The sequence below is a fragment of the Panthera uncia genome, assembly GCF_023721935.1.
Source record: "Panthera uncia isolate 11264 chromosome A3 unlocalized genomic scaffold, Puncia_PCG_1.0 HiC_scaffold_11, whole genome shotgun sequence".
NCBI lineage: Eukaryota > Metazoa > Chordata > Mammalia > Carnivora > Felidae > Panthera > Panthera uncia.
In genome coordinates, this window is record NW_026057578.1 from 88222449 (window position 1) to 88242215 (window position 19767).

At 49.9% G+C, this 19767-nt stretch overlaps 1 protein-coding gene across 5 annotated transcripts in view; it reads right to left on the reverse strand.

Moving 5' to 3' along the window:
• Positions 1-19767, reverse strand: part of DCTN1 (dynactin subunit 1) — a 30936-nt gene that overhangs the window by 7079 nt on the left and 4090 nt on the right. For 3 of the 5 annotated variants that reach the window (XM_049651743.1, XM_049651738.1, XM_049651742.1), the window contains exons 2-14: positions 9507-9752; positions 9173-9251; positions 8938-8972; positions 4454-4474; positions 3015-3206; positions 2468-2665; positions 2114-2318; positions 1959-2037; positions 1678-1837; positions 1464-1568; positions 1098-1289; positions 893-1009; positions 511-663 (exon numbers count right to left, since the gene is read on the reverse strand). In XM_049651743.1, the coding sequence (XP_049507700.1) occupies positions 511-663; positions 893-1009; positions 1098-1289; positions 1464-1568; positions 1678-1837; positions 1959-2037; positions 2114-2318; positions 2468-2665; positions 3015-3206; positions 4454-4474; positions 8938-8972; positions 9173-9251; positions 9507-9734 (1764 nt within the window). In that variant the 5' untranslated portion in view covers positions 9735-9752. The remainder of the gene's footprint in view (positions 1-510; positions 664-892; positions 1010-1097; positions 1290-1463; positions 1569-1677; positions 1838-1958; positions 2038-2113; positions 2319-2467; positions 2666-3014; positions 3207-4453; positions 4475-8937; positions 8973-9172; positions 9252-9506; positions 9753-19767) is intronic. The other 2 variants (XM_049651740.1, XM_049651739.1) reach the window with 1 other exon arrangement.

Genomic DNA, 19767 nt, shown 5'->3' on the forward strand with positions numbered 1-19767 from the left:
CTACGTCGGGAGCATGGACACACGTGGAGGAGAAAAGCAGAAACGGCTCTTAGATAGTCAGGGAGTCTCACACAAGGAAAAGATAATGATGTGATTACCGGTGGTTATGAGGATTTGGAATGTGGAGCCAGTGGGCCCAAGCTCTTTCCTGCCTTAAAGCTACTGCTGCTCCTGCTACCCTTTTACCTGAATTCTATCCTGACAATTATTCCCCCACTAGTTCCTAGTCATCTTCTGGGTCTCAGCTCAAATGTTACTCCTTCAGTGACACCACCCCATCTAAATCAGAGCCCAGACCATGCTCTCTCAAAGAAGCTACCTCCTCATCAAAACCCACCATCTGTAATACACATTCCTCTGCGACTTTGTTGACTATATTCCTCCACTACATCATAAACTCTTTATGAGCAGGGATGCTGGCTGCTATCTTCGCTCAGCATCCTCAATGCCCGTCACACAGCAAGTTCAACAGATTCCTGTTGAACATGTGATTAGATTGATTGGCCATACCTTACAAATGAGACGAGGCATGAGCAGCAGCACCAGGACACAGTCATGGTCCCCACCTGGCCGAAGGAAGCTGTCTGGCATGAAGGCTGTAAGCAGGGACATGTGACGGTTGGCCTGGGCCACCTCCATCTGCCTCAATTCCATCTCAATTGCCTGTGAGGTGGACAGGGAAGCAGGCTCTCAGCCAGGCTGGAAAGAGTCTCAGAGCCACCATGCTTTGCTCCACCAAGTCCCCTGCTTCAGGAGTCTTCCAAACCACCACACAAAGCACCCCCTCCTCCAGCAACCTGAAGTCCAGAACCCCACTCCAGATCAGCCTACGGCCACACCCAGGCTGGATGCCCCAACACTCCCCACTCTCTGGTCTATCCATTTTCTTGACCTTGGCATGAGCCTTAGTCTCAGCAAACTTGATTTTAAAGTCAAAAGTCTCCGGGGGTGGCTGCTGCTGCCTCTCCACAGATGCTTCTTGCTGGTTTGTCAGTTCCCGATTCACATCCTGGGGGCAGAGACAGACAATGAGGCACAGCTGGGGCAGGAGGGAGCCCTGGGCAATCATGAGTGGACAGCAGGGGGTACGGAGGCACCTGAAGGTGGGCGGTCAGCTGGCGGTACTTCTTGATGGTTTGCTGGTAGTCTGCAACAGTCTCCTGGGCTGCTTCTACACGCTTCTGGGCCTCCCGAACCCTCGCGCCCGCCATGTCCAGCTGCTCCCGCAGCTCCAGTTCTGTCTCACGCGCATTCTCCTGCAGCTCATCGTTCATCTCATTCATCGCTTCCTGGAAGATGCCAAGGCAGTAGAGGCAAAGGAAAAGCAGAGTCAGAGTAGAAAGTCAGGGTGGGGCCACTCACCGCACACCCTGCTCAAAGGGGTCATGTGTCAGTCCCTCTTTCAGCAAGCGTCTTCCAAACACCCTCCATCGGGGTGGGAAATCTGGGGTCTGTTCTCTTACCAAGTCCCCCACGGTCTCTCTCAACTCTCGCACTTTCTCTTCTAGATTCAAGTTCCGGTCTGTTAGCATCTCCACCATCTCCTCAGCACCCAGAGCAGCATCCACCTGTGTTACATGGAGGGAACAGAGAAAAGGGCTGCTGAAAGGTGCCTAGAAAAAAGAGGCACCAACCTTGGAGAGGGGTCCTCTGGGCCAGAGGCTGGGGTCCCCAGACCTGCTCCTTGAGCTCATCGATGGTGCTCTCCGCCTGGCTCAGCTCTTCCTGCAGACGCTCCCGCTGTTGCCTCACAACTTCCAGCTCTTGGTTCTTCTTTTCCATGAGCTTCTGGAGTTTCACATGCTCCTGCTTCTCCGAGGAAGAAAGATCCCGCATCCTATGGGGAAGCAGGGAGGGAGAAGGGAGAAAGTGTGTGTCCACATCACTGGCAATGGGCGCTATGATACGTTTGGGGACAGGAGAGTGAGCTCCGGAGCCAAGCAGGGAGGGGATCCTACCTCACCAGGGCATCCTTTAGGCGGGCATTCTGCTCCTCGAGCTGCTTGAGCTGATAACTGGACGCTGCCCCATCTGAGCCTGGGGAAGACCATTAACACTTTCAGACATAGTTCTAACCCCACCATTTGGCCCCCAGCAGCTCCTGGCCCCTTACCCTTCTCTTCAATCTCAGCCTTGAGGATCTCTAAGTCAGTGGTGAGCTCATCCACACGTTCTTTCAATGCTTCCACCTCCTGCTGCAGGGACTCAGCCCGCTCTTCAGCCATCTCCTTGTCCAGAGTGGCCATCTCGATGGCATCAGCAGTGTCAGCCATCTCCTCCATGTAACGTTCCTTCGCCTCCAGTGCCTCTTTGGCTTCCTAAGGAGGAGTGGAGGTTGGTGGGAGTGCAAGCAGAGAGATGCCTCATGTGCCCCTTCTCACTGGATGTTCTAGGCTCTGGCCCAGTTACTGGTACAGTGGCTTGGGTCCCAAGCTCCCCAGCCAGCCCCTTTCACCCCAAGTCCCACCTTCCGCGCCTCCTTGAGGCGTCGTTGCAGGTCCGCCTGCTGCTCCTGCATTTTGCTCTTCCATTCCTGCACCTGCTCCAGCTGGATCTTATGTTTCTCCAGCTCTTTTAGCTTTGCCTTGTCTTCTGCCCGTTTCAACCGCAGGGTCTCCAGTTTCTCCTCCAGATCCCGTACCTGGGCCCTCAGCCCCTCCTCCTCCTACAAAGGAGAAACCCCTCAGTGAGTGCACAGCCTCCCCCTCCTCCCACCAAGGTTGAGCTGGAGCAAAGGGACAAGACTGTATGCAAACACCATTCTAGAGCCCCAGGGTCAAAAGCAAGTGGCATATAAACATCTGAGAAAAGACCAATGCATAAGGGGCAGGTGTGGAAGAAGGAGAGAAAGAAAGGGTAGCCAAATCAATGACAGGTTAACCATATGCTATGTCCCCACGCTGCTGATCCAAATTCTGGGTCTCCCCCAACCCTGGAAAATTTCCAAGATCCTTCCCAGGGTCATAGGCCCCCTCTGTATCTTGGTTCTTGTTCACTCCAACCCCAGTCCTTACCTTGGAGGGGGAAGGCAATGGGGGTGCTGCTCCAGGAGAGGTGAGAGCCGGTGTGGGGATGATGGGTGCTGCCAGGGGAGTCTGAGCTGGGGTGCTGGGCTCACTGCTGCTCAGCTCACCTGCTGATGCTGAGCCAGAGGGGCCCAGGGAGCTACTGGCCCCAGCCACCCCAGTACTGGCTGGGCGGGTGGGCTATTCAGAGAGGGCAGGGGCAGACCAGAAAAAGAACAGGGGTGGTGAGAGACACAATATGAGAATATGTCAAGGAAAGGAGACAGAGAAGGAAAAAGACAGTGAGAGAGAATATCAAAGCACAGTGAGAACAGAGAAGGAAAGTGAAGGAGAGAGGAAAAATGACAAAGTCAGAAATGGTGACAAAGGACGGGGGAGGCACAGGAGGCAGGCAGAGGGGAGAGGGAGGAAGTGATAGAAGAAGACATAAGATTATAATGCTCCTCCCTTGGCACTGACCCCACATTCCTCCCAGCTCTGGCACTACCCACTTACAGCAGAATCCCTTACTCCCCAGACCTCCCCTCTATGACCCAGTTGTGATCATTCTGGCAATTTCCAAATACTCCCAGTCCTATCATTGCTCTGGGCCTGTACCCTCTTCCCCCAGGAAGAAAAAGTACCCCAATGTCATTCCCAGAGCAAAAGAACAAACTGGAGTTTGTTCTCTAACTTCCATGTTCCCAGAGAATTCTGGGCTAAGAGTGCAGGTACCAAGCTCTGTATCCCACTCTTTGGAAGTTGAGCTGATTCTCCCTCCCTTGGTCTACTTTAGGGGACCCTGCAGGTAAAAGGGCCAGACTGAAAGTTGTACTCCTAGGCTCCCCCTTGAAACACGGTCAGTACAGCCAACCTTCTGTCATCTCCCTCCCCCCAAGACAGAGGGGCTCTAATCAGGCAGTATCTACCCAGGCCCTGTGGGGCTGAGGCAGAGGAGCTCTCTGAAGCCCCAGGCCCTGGAGCAGACAGGCCTGTCCAGTGCTCTCCCTTGAAGTACTGAGCCCTGAAGCATTCCTGGTGGGCTGACATTCAGAGACCACATGCTACCCACAGACACCCCCAGCTCCTTATCCCCTGACGTTGACACTGCCAAGTTCTTTACCTTTTTTCCAACTTCTACCCCCATTCATGCATCAAAACTGGTCAAAATGCCCTTTTTGAAGAAAGCCAGCCCTGATTAACCACAACCACTCTCATATCTCTTTTGCATTCAGGCTACTGGCCCATACACTCTCCTGAGAAGTCATTTTTGCAGGAGAGGCCTGTCACTACCCTCAGTCCCCTCACTCCTCTGAAAAAGAGAACCCAGGATGCACCGTGACCAACTTCTACTTGCTCATACACATGCCCACACACATGCACATGCCTGAAATGTGTGTCTACACTCAGCAGTGGCTTGTACAGAGGCTTTTTTTTTTTTTTCTCACCTTGGGCCGCCGAGTTGTGGTCTGGACAGGCAACAGGAGCCAGAGGAGAAGTAGTCAGGAAAGAAAGGATAATGGCAGAAAGACAGACAGCAGAAGGGACAGCAATGAGAGCAGAAGAAGTACCAGGAATGGGGCTACAGTTAGCTGCTTACCCACTCCCATCCCCACCCCGTCCTTTTTTCCCCTCCAGTGAATTACCTTGTTCCCACGCCAAGAACTCGGAACTCCTGTTCCCCCATTGGCTCCTTGTCCCACTTATGCCCAACCCTTGCAGACCTCACCCCTTTGAACACCCTGGATATCCCAGAAATCCCCGTCTCCTAGGCTAAGCCACAGGAGACCAAAGGCAGCAGCTGGTAGAGGTCCCCAGAGATTAGTCCTTCTGGCACTCCAGCCCAGAGCCAGAGGCCCCACCCACCCACCACTCCCAAGGACTTTCCCAGGTCAGCCCTTTCCTTTAAGTGCTAGACTCTACAGAAGACTCCCTAGAAATACTGTGTGACCAGAGTGATGCTAGAAGTCCAGAAGTGAGGGATACGACCCCAGCAGAGGGGATCAGGCCCCTAAGGCAGCCATCCTCTCTACCCTACCCCATTCCCCAGGGCCAGATCCTGCAGCAGTCTCCATCCCTAGGGCAGAGGGCTCAGGTGACAGAACCATGAATACTGCATTAACCAGAAGCCCAGAGCTCAGCAAAGTAACCCCACCCAGCTGCAAGAAAGGACATGGCAGTGGGCAGCAGCATAAATAAACTACTGCCCTAAACTAAAACACATGATTAATCTTGACTCCCAAATTATGTTCTTGCTACCCAGAGTCTCATAGCTCCAGCAAAGATAGATTTGGCCTAGACCCTGCTTCTAGGAGACGTTGAGTCCAAGGAGGCCAACGCCCACCCCTCCTACCCTGAGTTTAGCCTCCATAGCTGAGGGTCAAAAACCTCCAGGGTCCCCATCCCACCCTGGGAAAGCCCCTTAATACACACCCTGGTGGGGGAGGGATGCTGGGAGTACAACCAAGAGGCATCCTAGCAAAGGATAAGGGTGAGGTAGTCCTGCTAAAGACATGAAGACATAGGGACCTGCTTCCCAAATCCTCTCGCAGGAAACTCCCAGAGGCAGTTTGCAGCAAAAGCTGCCTGAACCCCACGGTTGTGAGGCTACTGGGTACAAGGCCCAGAACACACTCAGTCAGAGGCCAAATCAGGCAGAGCAGGGAGCAAATTTCCAGCGTGTGGGGCATGGCAGTGACACACACCTCTCCCTGCCCCCCACCTTCAACCCCACCCTCCTCCCCCAACCAGGTAGACAGATGAAGTCAATCAGCCCCCACCCCCACCCCAGCAGCCTGCTGCCACCATCGCCCTGGCAACCCGGCAGCAGGACCAGAGCAAGCAAGAGTACCTTTCGGGCTGTCGGTGCCTGTCTCATCATTGCAGAAAACCAAAGAAAGCCAGGAGAGGAAAGAGAAGGAGGGACAGAGGAGGATGGACAAACACACAGAGGAAGGACAGACGAAGGGAGGGAGGGAAAAAGACCGAACAGAGGGAAAGGCGGCGGAGACAGGAGATTAGTGCATCAAATCCCAACAATGCAGCCTCAGCTTCTCTGCCGGACTGCTTCCCAGCCTGCAAATGGCTGTGGCTCAGACGCAGAAGCCCCCGCAGGTGCGCAGTGGGTCAGCCTGGCTCCGGCAGGCACCGGAGAGGCGCCAGGCCCAGTTCACCAGCTAAGGCTGATGGCAGCCTCAGTGGCCGCAGCACCGGCTCCACCTGACGTCATGCACCCACCCTCCTCTGATCCGTGGGGGTGGAGCCACTGCTCCACGGTCACCTAGCAACCGCCAGGCTCTGCTGGCTCCTCCTCCCCCACATGACTGGATAAAGTCCTGCGCAGAACCCGCCCTGCTTCTTCTTCCAAAGAACAGGTTCTGATTCTTCCCTCCCCATCCCTCCCCCACCCCATCCCCAAGAGTCTGCTCCAAGAAACTGGGCTAGGGGCCATCCCAGAAATGGTACTCTCTGGGGCCAGGGCATGACTGGGCAGGGACATGGAGCCTCATTGCTCCCTCAGCCTCTTTCATATACTTCCCTCTGCCCACAGCCCATCAACTCCACTTGTCTTTTACACACACAAGACAACGCCCTTACCCAGAACACCCCTCCTGTGACAGCATCCGCTCTGAGGGGCAACAATGACACTAAGAAACCCTGGGGAATATTCAGCAGTAGCTCTAATGACAGTTTGGCTCCTATCCCAACCCTCCCCTGGTTGAAGGGGGATTAAAGCCTGTCTCTAAAGGCCTTCCAGAAGGGAGTGGACACCTTTTAGAGACATCTGGGTTCTCTTCTGCCCTCCCCTTCAAAGTTCCTTTGTTTTTGGTTCTAGTGCTAGCTCTCCATTCCCCACAGGGTGAGAGCAGGGCCCTGGGCTAAGTGGTCTGCTATGAGAGGACCACTGGAGAGGAAGATCTGGCTACGGACTTGACTATTTGACTGGCACGTCGCACCAGGAGCAAAGAAGGCCCCGCATCCCAGCACAGGCAGTCTATGCTGGGCTTTGCCACATTTCCCCAGGCAGCTGCCAAAACCCCAGCATTCAGACATGACTCAGGCCCCGCCCAGGTCAGGTCAGCCTGTGATGAGAACTCCTCCAACGATATCAGACTGCAGGTCCATGCTCTTCTCTATTCAGGGGCCTGAGGCAAGATGGGAGCCCCAACAGGAGACAAAAACCAAGGGAAGAAGCCACTGTTCTATGACCTTGTAACTGGTCCAGCATCCTTTACAGCATGATTTTCCTTCTCACATCTCCACTCCCACCTGAGCCAGGACCTCAGAGCAAGTACCAGTATGTGGTCTCTTCCGTGGCAAGACTCCAAAATGAGGACCCACTAACAACCAGGAATTGAAAAGATGTTTTCCTCTCCCCACCCACTGCCCCGATCCAGTAGCTCTCCATGCAGGTCATAAGGGCCTGAGACCATTGGCGACAAGGAAATCACAGAACCATACATACAGCACAGTACATACAGGTCAGACAGGCACAAGCACGTCAGAGATAGCCCGGGCACAAGCCCAAGGCAGGGGCTGGTGTGAGGAAGTGGTCATGGCAGCGACTTAGGAGTTCAAAAGAGTCTGGGGGTGGCACAGTTGAGCCCCATTCAGTGATGGCTGATGAAAGTCTGCAAGGGCTGGGCCTCAAGCACACCACCAGAGGAAGGAAGAGGCAGGGAAAGACTAGTGGAGCAGTGTGAGGGTGGGCATCCACGGCAGTGCCCACCCAGAGGGAGGCACATGGACTATCAGGCTTTCCAACTCAGGACTGTTCTCCCTGGCCTCCTGCCTCCTTGCCCAATCATCTCACCTGGTACTTTCACCTAGCCTCCCAGTGTTTCCTCCCACTGCCCCCAAACTTGAGCTGAAAACCCAGTAATGTAGTCCAGTAAATGCTGTACTCCATGCTGCTGCTTTACATTCACAGTCAAATGTTTGGAGTGTCTGATGGGAAGTCCTAAGGCAGTGGGGAGAGGGGCAAATAGGTGCAGAAATCATCTCTAATGAGTGCCATCTGAGCCTGGTACTGAGCCTGATGTCCCTGCATCCCTCAAAGGAACTCTGAAAGCCAAGGCTGCCATTTCCTCTGGCCATCCCAGCCCCAAGGTCACACACACATGCATGCAGCAGCCCAAGGACATGCAGGACAGCTGGGGAGGAGGCTCATGGCCCTCACCCACCCAGTCACAAATAGTAAACACACCACCTTCTTAGGCTTCAGTCCCCGCTGCATGAGGAGTAGGAAAGGGCAGAGTTAGAGAACAAACGCCACAGTGTGACTAGCTGGCCAGACATCCTGGGTGTAGGTGTTAAGACCAACTCAGGTACACACAGGTAAAGGGGGAAGTCAGGTCACTGCCAAGTCCTGGTAAGTGAGATGAGGGGTCCCTCAAGGATCAGATTCCAGGCTGTCCACACCCTGGCCCAGAGAAAGTGGAGAATCTGAATCCCCACCCTCATATACCCTGCGCAGAGCAGTGCAGGAGAATTAGAACAGGCCCTCTGCATACAGCCTAAAATAGGCAGCAGTAGGCACAGCTCCTTACCATTCGTTTGCAAACAGGAGGACTCCTTCTTCCTCTAGTTCTCACCTTACCCCTACCCTCTGTCCTTTTAGAGCCTGGCAGCCTTGGGTACCATAAGACAGGAAGTTGGCAACAACACTACTAGGGTCAGACCTATCTTCCCTATCACTCCTAGCCTCGGCCCCTTTTGACTCTAAACATCTGGGCCCTAACAGTTTTTCCATGCTACCACCTTTACCCCTAAAGCAGCAGCTCATACCCAGAAAGCTTCCAGGGAGGTTGGAGACTGGAAGGCTAACTCCGTTTACTCACCTACTATTTCTATCTATCTAGCATTAGTCTCCCTCCTCTCTTTCTCCTTCCCCTCTTTCTATTACTCCCCACTCCTACCCCCAACCACTCACCAGTTTGCTGGTCTTCGCAGCTGAGTCAGTTCCCTCTGTAGGAAGCAAACAGAAACAAAGCATGTGTTTGTATATGGGGGTAGGGGCAGAGATCATTGTGGTGGGGTAGAAGAGATGTAACAAGGGAGTATGGTGGGGATGGAGAAATCTCAGGATCCACTGTGGCCCTGTATTCTGGGAAGAAGTCCTGAGGACTCCTGGATGTGAAAAAGCAATTTAACTGGGTGGCTGTTACCTCTTTTGAGGACCTTTGAGGCAGAAGAATCAGGTGTCTCTGGGGAAGTAGTATCTGCTCCATCTTCAAATACCTGGATCTGAGGCCACAGAACAAACTCAATATAGCCAGATCAGCGATGGCTGCAATATGGGCCCCTCTCCCGACCCCAAGTGAGCCTGGGGTACAGGGCAACTTCCATAAGGATGGATCTCTAATTTTCCCTCCCCCACTACCTCCCATTCTCTCAACCAGAGACTTACACTCATGCCCAGAAAAAGGGAGCACCAACACAAAAGCCACCCAAGCAACAGAGTATGTACACATGCATACACCCAGAGCAGGGTGTAAGTACCTGGGATTGGCGCACAAAGATACCATGCCCTTCATCGCAAGTGAAGTACTTCCTGCCTTGGACAGTTCCATCATTCTTGCCCTTTGCTTCGTCCAGGATCACGCCTACCCATTTGCCAGTGGCAAAGAGTGTGGCTCCAACATAGGCCACAGTGCCTCGATGGCCTTTTCCAATCACCTCTACACGGGAGCCCACTCGCAAAGGTCGGGCGCTTGCCTCGGCACTCATTCTGCTGCCACTGGGCGTCTGAAAGAAAGACACATGCAAATATATGCAGTTAAAGGCCTCACATCAAGGATATCATCCTAATGCATCCTAAGTAAGGTCTGGACAAGATCCTGGACTGAAAAAGGACAAGAAGTCACTTTCCTGAACCCCATTCTCAGGGTGAAGTGGACCCCAAATTCCCTTTTGAAAAATACCAGTGATATGTTCTAAGACTTCTCCAAACTCCTCTGGAATCTGCCAGAATTTTTAGGAGTTTATATTTAAATTTTATAACAAATCAGAACTCAATGACAGATCTGTGAATGTCACCACATGGCTTCTTTCTCAGGAGCACTGCCCCCAAGCAGGAGAGTAAAGCTCAAGCGAATAACTCAGTTTAGACCAGGCTCTCCAAGCCCAATACCCTGACTCAGGTGCCTAAGTTGGGAAGACAGGTGATTCATGGGTTACTCCCACACAGAATCCTGTTCCACTCCCCACTGTTGTCTGTGTTCCCTGTGGTCAAACAGCTCTTAGGTCTCTCACTCTCAAAGGCACACAACTGTGCCTCCCTCCAGCCCTGACTCCCAGCCCCCACCCCATCCACACACCCACCATGACATTCCTAGATACTTCACCACAGCCCATTCAACCTTTTAATTCCCTTCTCCCTGGCCCAAGCCATGCCCTATCAACTCTACCCCAAGCTCAGGAGATCCTTCCCCCAGCTATGTTGCTACAAAAAGAAAAACAAAGGCCAGGTAAATCAGATATCTTAGATCTGACCTGCACTGTCTCCCAGACTCTGCCAGTGGTCCAAATGGATAGCTTATTATCCCGTGGATGGACAAGGCAAAGGAATAGACTAAACATTGTCCTTCAGAAGTTCTCAGCTTCTGACACACCCGTGATGACAGGACACAACATGAAATTAGGTCCCAAAGAGGCCCATGGTTTAGAAGAAAATCACACCTAAGCCATTTTTAGCAACAGCAGCTCCATGAACCAAGGGCCTTGCAGCAAACAGATGAATGAGGCATGAGAAAGTGACTCCCTGGTCCTAAAGATTCCACAGGGCTCCCCTTGATGCTCCCACTTGGCTTCAGAAGGGAGCTCTGCCAGAGTCTGTCACTCCCTGAATCCCTTCCCCAAAGAGCTCATCTAGGAAGATAAGGATATAGTTCCCAGGGGCTTTAGGACCCCAAATCACACCTAGCACAGCAGAGTGGCTCTCATGGATCTGACGATAAAAAGAACTGACAGTGACATCAGGGCTAGCCCCACACTCAAGAGACTCCCCCAACCTCCCAATCCTAACAAGCCTCTCAGATCCAGGTGGACACAATAGTGGGTACAGATTCAATCTCAACCAGAAGAAAGAAAAAGCAAGTGACAAACAACAAAGCAGTTCTAAAGAAAGGCGTCACTGTAAGGCCATTCCAACCCACCAACCCCATTCAGAGCCCCAAGATAGTCCAATCCCCTCAGGAACCTCTGGCCAGAGGTCCAATTAAGAGTCAAAGGTCAGGCCTTGCCACTCCCCACTGAGGGCCCAACTCTGGGAGGGGAGGCCTGTCCAGCCTAGCACCATCACTCCCTGCTGCGAGTGGCCCCAGTCTAGCTCCAGCCTGTCTCCCCAGCCCCCACAGCTGTGTCCACAGGCACCCAGGCCTTCTCCAGCAGCCCTCCCAGGGCCATCCCAATAAGGACCACTTACCCGGCTGTACATATGCCTCTTGCTCTGGGCCATGCTGCTCACCCGGCCTCTACCCCCTCCCCCAGTGGGCCAAAGACAGAGAGAAAAGGCAGAAACCTAGACAGGAGGGTCAGGGCTCCAGGCCCTCATGGACAGACACAGAAGCCGTCAGGCACGGCCCTCCCCAGTCCATGGACCTCACTCGGTGGCCTACCGGGGTAGGGGTGGGGGCAGAGATGGGGGTTGAGGAGCAAGTCCTCTCTGCTGCCTGATGATTCCTGAACCCAGAGACACCGAATCCTGCTTGCCAGCTGATGAGTCTCACTCTGCGCTAGTGCTGCTCTAGACTTGTCAGGAACCGTGCTTGCATCTGGGTCCTAGTGCCCCCCTGCTTCACCTGGCCCAGACAAGCAGGGCAGGGACTAAGGGGCTAGGCCCACACCACGGAACCTCAGCAGTCACCTCTAGAGTAAACTGGGAGCACAGCCCTGGTGGGTCCTCCTAGTCTTCACCCCTCAGCATCACTGACACCCCCCCCCCAACACCTCCCCCTACAATGTGCCTCAGCAGGACCACAAGCATCAAGTGACACTTCAAAAAGATCAGCTACCAGCAGGCCTCCACACAGCCAAAATAAGGGTCTCTTACTCCCTATCTGGAGCTCTTCTCTCTCCCTCCTTTTTCTAAACTCTGAACTCAGGACCCAAACCCATATAATTATAGAGTCTGGATTTCAATCTCACACTGGGCCAAAGGAGCCAGGCCCTGCCCACTACCCAGCAAAGGAAGGGCAGTAATGGAGATAATTTCATACACACAGAAAAGCAAGTCAAGTACCTCAGTCCTCCCCACACTGAAAAAGGTTACCATACCCTTCCTCCCTTCTGGTCATTATAAAGGGACACGCTTGAACTCTAAGACTATCAGGTTCAACTGGATGAGTAAGAGCAGAGAGCTCCACATGCCCCCTACAGCACAAGGCCCAATCTACCTCAACTACCTGCCCCTTACACTCTTGGCCTTGCTTTCTAGGCATCTCCTTAACAGAAAAAAATGAGATGTTTATTTTCTATAGTTCACAAAATTTCTTTAATAAGCATGTATTACTTTTATAATTGAAAATGTTTAATTTAACAAGATTAAGTATTCCAGTGAGAAGTCTCCAGAGGGCTATGTCATAATACCACTTCATTCATTTACCCATCTAACATGGCCTAGGAACCGACAAACCAGAGTCTCCGCCCCTAAGCACTCAAGGCTGGTCTGGGGTCTGCCCTATATAGCTCCACTATGTGCAGAGTGGATCTAGATTCCCTGGGCCTAGGGATACTTGTCTTCTCTGCACTGGTCTTCACAGGCCGAACAGAATCTTCCTCCACTCCACCCTCTTTCTAAGGCAGGCCAAAAAGCCCAACAGTAGAATGACAGTCAACAGTTAGATATATGGCCCCAAAACACCTCTTCACATCTTCAATCCTGGCCAGACCCCCATAGGAAACCATTTCTTTCCTCCCCTGCAAAATTTCCATGTTTGCCCTCTTCTTCCCTAGTCACATTTACCCAGGTAGGCAGAGCCATGCAGCTCCTTGCAGCCTGGACTTCGCATGTTCAGAGCACTTTACAGCCTACAGAGCACCGTAAAAAACACAAGTTTTAGTACCATGGTTAAGAGTACTTTTCTAGACTCAAGCTGCTTATGTCCAATTCTTGGCTTTACCCCCTGGGAACTGCGTAAACTTGGTCCAGTTACTTAACATCTCTGTGTTTCAATTTCCTTATCTGTCATTTGGGAGCAAAGAACATATCTCAGAGAGCTGTTGTGAGGATTAGCCAAGATAATCCATGTAAAACATTTAAGGCATTGCCTGGCATTTAGTAAGTACTCAACAAAAGTCAGCTAATAACAATGTTGTTATCCTCATATTTGTAAATCACAGTAACTCCACAGAAAGGCAGGCCTGGGACAGTGCTAACAAGGAAACTGAGGCTTAGAGAGCTAAGTAACTTCCCTAAAGTTACACACAAGGTGAGGAATGGAGCCAAAACTGGAACCAAAGCCTGAACTGGAACCCTCTGCACTTTCCACTAGCCTCACTGTTTACCACATGTATCTCTAGGCTTCTTCCAAGGGCGTGCTCCTCCTCTAGACCATACTGTCTTCCAAAATACAGGAGAACTCATATCTAAAAATGACCTCATAACTCACCAACCATACAAGTGTATATATAGTCACCTAACTTCTTGGAGGCTGTTTCTTCTATAAAATGGGAATATCAGCTGCCATCTCTACATTAATGTTATGAGGCTCAAATAAGGGACAGCACATACAAGTGCTTTGTAAAAAGTACAGAAGCTGTAGAAATGCAAAAAAAATCAGCTGACATAATGTAGTATATAAATCTAAAAATAAAATATCTAGGCAATGTTATAATTATAGGAATTACAGACAAACAATAGGTGAATTAAAAAGAAAAGGGGTACCTGACTATGCCTTGTTTTGTTTTGTTCTGGATATGTGGAAAGGCCTACAAACACTGTAAGTTGTAAACACACTTTGAGTAGGGACAGAATAGCTTTGCTTGACTAGGAAATATTAAAGTAGACTAGTTTGGCTGAAGTAAAGAATTCTAGATGAGTTCCTCTATCAAACTATAAGCCTTTTAAAGCATAGCCCACAGGGGCCCTGGATGGCACAGTCAGTGTATCCTGATCTTGACTCAGGTAATGATCTCAGTTTGTGAGTTCGAGCCTCACATCGGGCTCTGTGCTGATGGCACGGAGCCTGCTTGGGATTGTCTCTCCTTCTCTCTGCCCCTCACCCGCTGGTGTTTTCTCTCTCTAAATAAATAAACTTAAAAAAAATAATAAAAAAAGCATAGCCCACAACTTTTTGTCTCTGTGATCCCATCACCATTAGCTCATGGAGCCAAATGTTTATTGAATAAATAAACACATCAATGTTGAGATATACTAGTAGCTTAAGTATGGATAGTCAGGGAGCTTAACATTCAGGTAGAGAAAGATAACTCCATCTCCATGATCTAATAACAACAAGTGTGTCTTCTTCCTGAGCAGGAGACTGGCATAATGAAAACTATTTTACAAAGATCAAACTGGAAGCAGAACAGGCTGGAGTGGAGGCAGGAGCAACTTGGTAAAGACAGGATAACAGCAAGGAGGTTGCTGCATAATGAGCAACGGGTGAGGAGGGTCTGAACTCAAGCAGGAGAGGACAGAAACCAATTCAGAGGATGTACAAAGACGCCCTGAGAAGGTCCTGGGATAGATCACACATGGGGAAAGAGGCGGAGGGCCTGCACGGCTCGAGAGACAGACAGACCTGCACACAGCTTTGGTTCTCCTATTTCCTCATCTGTACGACTCTGGTCAAGATATTGAACTTTCTGAGCCCCAGTTACCTCATCTGAAAAAAGGGGGAAATGATACCTACCTCACAGAGATGTTGTGAGGATTAAAGATTGAAGTAAAGCATTTAGCACAGTGCCTGGCACAGATTAGATGCTCAACAAAATGCAGATGTTATCTTCATCATTAGTGAGAAGATACATCAACAATGACTTACACACAGTAAGAACTTAAATGCTGCATGAATAAATGAATGGATGGATGAATGAATGCACAAAAATGAAAATGAATGAACCCAGGAGCTTTCAAGCATGAGTACTAGAAGAATGATAATCGAAAACAGTAAGAGAATTGGGAGGAACCGGGAAGGGAAATGGAACATGTTAGGGGAGAGAAGATAAGTCTTTTCTTAGGGCCTTCTCTGGAACAAACGTAACTGCACGCAGACACGTTATTTCACTATCTCCTTCCAAAATGAACTTGTGATGCCAACAAAACAGATTCCAGTATCTCTATATCCTACAGGTGATGGAACTGAGTCTCAGAAGTCAAAGGACTCTCCTGAGTCTCATGGCCAGAAAATGACAGGGCGGCACACTTGACTAGCTGTACGGACAGGTGATCCTTTCATAGCACCACTGGGCTCCATCCCATGTCACACAGAATAATTCTGAGTTACGTGTTCCCTCAGCCAGAGATGAGACAGATACACCCTGGATTTCTAATCCATTTTTCTCCCCAGTGATATTATATACTGTTAAAATATCTAGGAAAATGGGAAGAGAGGAGGGGAAAATCTATGTCTGATAAATAGATAACCAATGATCTTAGAGATTATTTCAGAAAATGACAGGAAAATGAGTAGACTGTTAAGAATTAAGAAGGAACAAGTAAGAAGGAAAAGCCTTTTTGGCGCCCAGCCTGCACCATTTCTACCTCGCTTTTACTAGCACCCCAGCATCCTTTGAGCCCTTGACCTCCTCTTGTCTCATCTCAATTAACCTTGATCTTGAGCTAACTGAACTGTCTCATTTCCCTCATCCCACTCATAGAGGAAGTGGTCTGAGTCCCAGGCAGTCTGAGAGCAAGGTTCACACACCTGAACTGAATTGTATCAGGCACTGGGCAGTTTGTAAGTTTGGTTACAAAGATAAACACAAATTGGGGTGCCTGGGTGGCTCAGTTGGTTAAGCGTCTGACTTTGGCTCAGGTCATGATCTCACAGTCCATGAGTTTGAGCCCCGCGTCGGGCTCTGTGCTAACAGCTCAGAGCTTGGAGCCTGCTTTGGATTCTGTGTCTCCCTCTCTCTCTGCCCCTCCCCTGCTCATGCTCTCTGTCTCAAAAATAAATAAAAAACATTAAAAAAAAAACAACAAAGATTAACACAATGGTAACCAACAAGATTCAGATTTTCTTCAGACTAGGATAAAACTGTATATCTCTGAAAGCACTAGTAAGGAAGGGATAAGTACTGATGTAAGTCCCTCAGGAATCAGGAAAAAAAGAGCTGTCTGCTCACTGAGTGTCAGGGGGTATGGAAGGATGGGACTAGGAGGGTGGAAGGCTGGATTCCAGACACACACAGGAACCCAGAAATTAGACACACACAAAGCCCATTGCTCCTCCGTCTGACTCGTATCTGCTTTACAGATCTCATACAGATAGGACTTAAACCCTAAATGGACTTTTTAAACTTTTATTTATTTATTTTGGGAGGGAGAGAGGGACAGGGAGAGGGAGAAAGCGAGCAGAGGAGGGACAGAGAGAGAGGGAAAAAGAGAATCCCAAGCAGGCTCCACGCTGTCAGCACAGAGCCCGATGTGGAGCTCAAACTCACAAACCACGAGATTATGACTTGAGCCGAAAACAAGCACTGGACACTCAACCAACTGAGCCATCCAGGCACCGCCTAAATGACTTTCTTTACCTCTCCAGCTCCTTATTATCCCAGAAATGTCTACAGCCCACTCCCAATCTGAATGCAGCTTGACTTCTTCCCAAAGTATTCCCTTCCTCCAAGAATACCCAAAGACTACCAGGCCCGCCTCCAGAGGGTTCAGACCCTGAAGAGTCAGGGAGGAAAGCTATACAATATGCCTCACTTATCCTCAATAAAGGAACTTTTGCAGGAAGGTAACAGGTACTTGAGTGCAGCCCCCAGCCCCATACTCAAGAACTACAACCTTCCCAGTGCTAGCAGGAGTCCTACTTAACAGCCTGTTTGAAGTTCCTGCCGGTTCCTCCCCATGAATCAACTGCAAATCTCTGGCACTAGGACCCTGCAGACAGGGAACCCTGAGCCTGCGCTCTAAAGAGAGAGATGCACCATTTCACAACTTCAGCAAAAGCCAAGGCAGCCAACAAAGCCACAGCCACCTTGGCTGTGCTTGGACTCTGCCTTTTGGGCAGCTCACCAGCCACTCCCCAGAAGCAGAGCATTCTGTCCTTTCTTTTTAAATCCACGTCATCATTTGATCATAATGGAAATCAATCTCCTCAAGTCACCACGCAAAGGCGTATCCATAGCAACCACAAGAGGAAGGACACGGAAATGATGCTCCAGTGGCTGCAGCAGAAAAAGGTAAGCCTGTTTCTCTTCCATTCATGCTATCCCACCATTCTCCCCCTTCACTCAAGCGCATCTTACCTGCAAATTCTATCACACTAAAGGGGATAACATAAAAGGCGAGTGTTAATAATCTATGCTATTATGTAAGGTTATATAGGTCTGTCTACTCCCATATGTGGCAGAAAAAAAAGTCTCTTTTTCTGGTTGATGGAGACAATTCTCTTTTACATATTCACTGTCTCAGGTGACAGAATCTCTGCCTGCAATACCTGTCAAATCACTATCAGTTACTTGTCTTTCTAGTCAGGATGCTACTCTCATTCCAGGATTTCAGAGTTTCCTACCTATTTGTAAAAGGCCAGTGGCAACACTGACCCCACTTCCCTGCCCACCCATGCCACAGTCGTGCTCAAACACTGGCCAGGTAAGACTTGCTCTTAGCAGCCCGAGACTCTAGCCCCTCTAGGTCCAGAAAACTGGGGGCTGGGATTAAATTTCTGCCTTCTCTGGTGCCTAAGAGGAAGGAATGCCATTTCAGCAGAGGTAAGAGACTCATCAAATATAAACACTACTAGGCCTAAGTAATCCTCCATGCCTTGATTTCCCCTTGTGTAAAATAGAGACAACAACAATACCTTTCTAACAAAGTTGTGAAAATTACACGAGGATGTCTTTAAAGCATTTAGAAGAGCAGCTGGTATGGAGCATCAATAAATGTCAGCCATTATTATTATTATTATGAGAAAGAGGAAGGAGAGGCCTACAATGCAAGATTCAAGTTCAGATTCTCTTGAAGAGAATATCAGGTCTACTCTCTTTCCCTGCCTCTGCACAGTTATTTCAGGCTTCCCTTACTAATTTCAAGTCCTATTCCTATTTGAGCCCACACCAGCACCCACTCTCCTCAGCAAATAATTCTGCTGAAAAAGAAAACTGAACCTGTTAGATAAGAATTCCTTTGCAAATTTAGATACATCTGCAACCATCATTGCCTCTTTCTTCCTACATTCTTTCTTCTGTCGTTCCTCTTTCAAAGAAAATGATGTCCCATTCTTTTCAGAGCCAACCCTTCCACCCTCCTCTGAGGACCTGATTTAGCAATCATATTTTTTTCTCCTACCTTCAACTGCACCCTATCTACTAGCTCTTATACAGGATCAGGTAACCTATGCTCAAGACTCTTCTAGGAAAAACTGTCTCTAGTCACCGCTACCTCTTCCATGAGATGCCACCATCTCTCTCCCTTCCTTCCCTGCCAAACTACTCAAAGTGAGTACACCCTCCCTGTCCTCCCTTCCCATCCACTCCTCAATCTGGCTCAACCTGGCTCCTGTCCCTACCACTTCTCGGAAGCTGCTCACACTCCACAAGTAGAAGAGCCTTGGTGATCCAACAATCCAGTCTCAAGGCACATTTTCCAAGCTCGTCTTACTTTGACTTCCCTGTAGCAACTGAAGCTGCTGATCTTCCTGGAACATTTTCCTCTCCAAGCTCCCTGGACAACATTCTCTTACCTTGCACACCAATCCTTCTTGACTCCTCTGTCACCTTCAGCCTCCTATAAGCATAGCCAGGCTCATCCATTCCCGCAGCATCAACTCCCACTTACACCTACTGCCTCAGGCACAGATTCTCTTCAGAACCTCAGACCCACACTTCCACCTGTTTGCTAAGTGCCACAGACCTAAGTTCAACATAACTTAAAACACAGTTGGTGGGGCACCTGGGTGGCGCAGTCGGTTAAGCATCCGACTTCAGCCAGGTCACGATCTCACGGTCCGTGAGTTCGAGCCCCGCGTCAGGCTCTGGGCTGACGGCTCGGAGCCTGGAGCCTGTTTCCGATTCTGTGTCTCCCTCTCTCTCTGCCCCTCCCCCGTTCATGCTTTGTCTCTCTCTGTCCCAAAAATAAATAAAAAAACGTTGGAAAAAAAAAAAAAACACAGTTGGTAATTTCCCCCTCAAAAAATATTCTTTTTCTATATTCCCTTTTAAAAAAAAAAAAAAAAAAAAAGGATTTTCTTTCTTTTTTTTTTTTTTTTTGAGAGACAGAGAGAGAGAGAGAGAGAAAGAGAATGAATGAGCAGGGACAGAGGCAGACTCTTAAGCAGGCTCCATGCCCAGTGCAGAGCCTGAGGCAGGACTCAACACAGGACTCTTGACTCAGGGCTTGATCGTGAGATCATGACTTGAGCCAAAATCAAGAGTCAGATGCTTAACCCAGGCACCCCTATATTCCCTCTTTACTACTGGCACCACCACTCACCCAAAACAGAAGACCAAGTCATCCTTAACAACTCCCTCTTTTGTTCTCAACAACCAGTTAATCATTATGTTAGGTTGACTGTCTCCACGGTTTCCCTCAGATCCATCCCCTTACCATCCCCACTAACCTAATCCTTACTTCAGTCTTAAGCCATGCCTA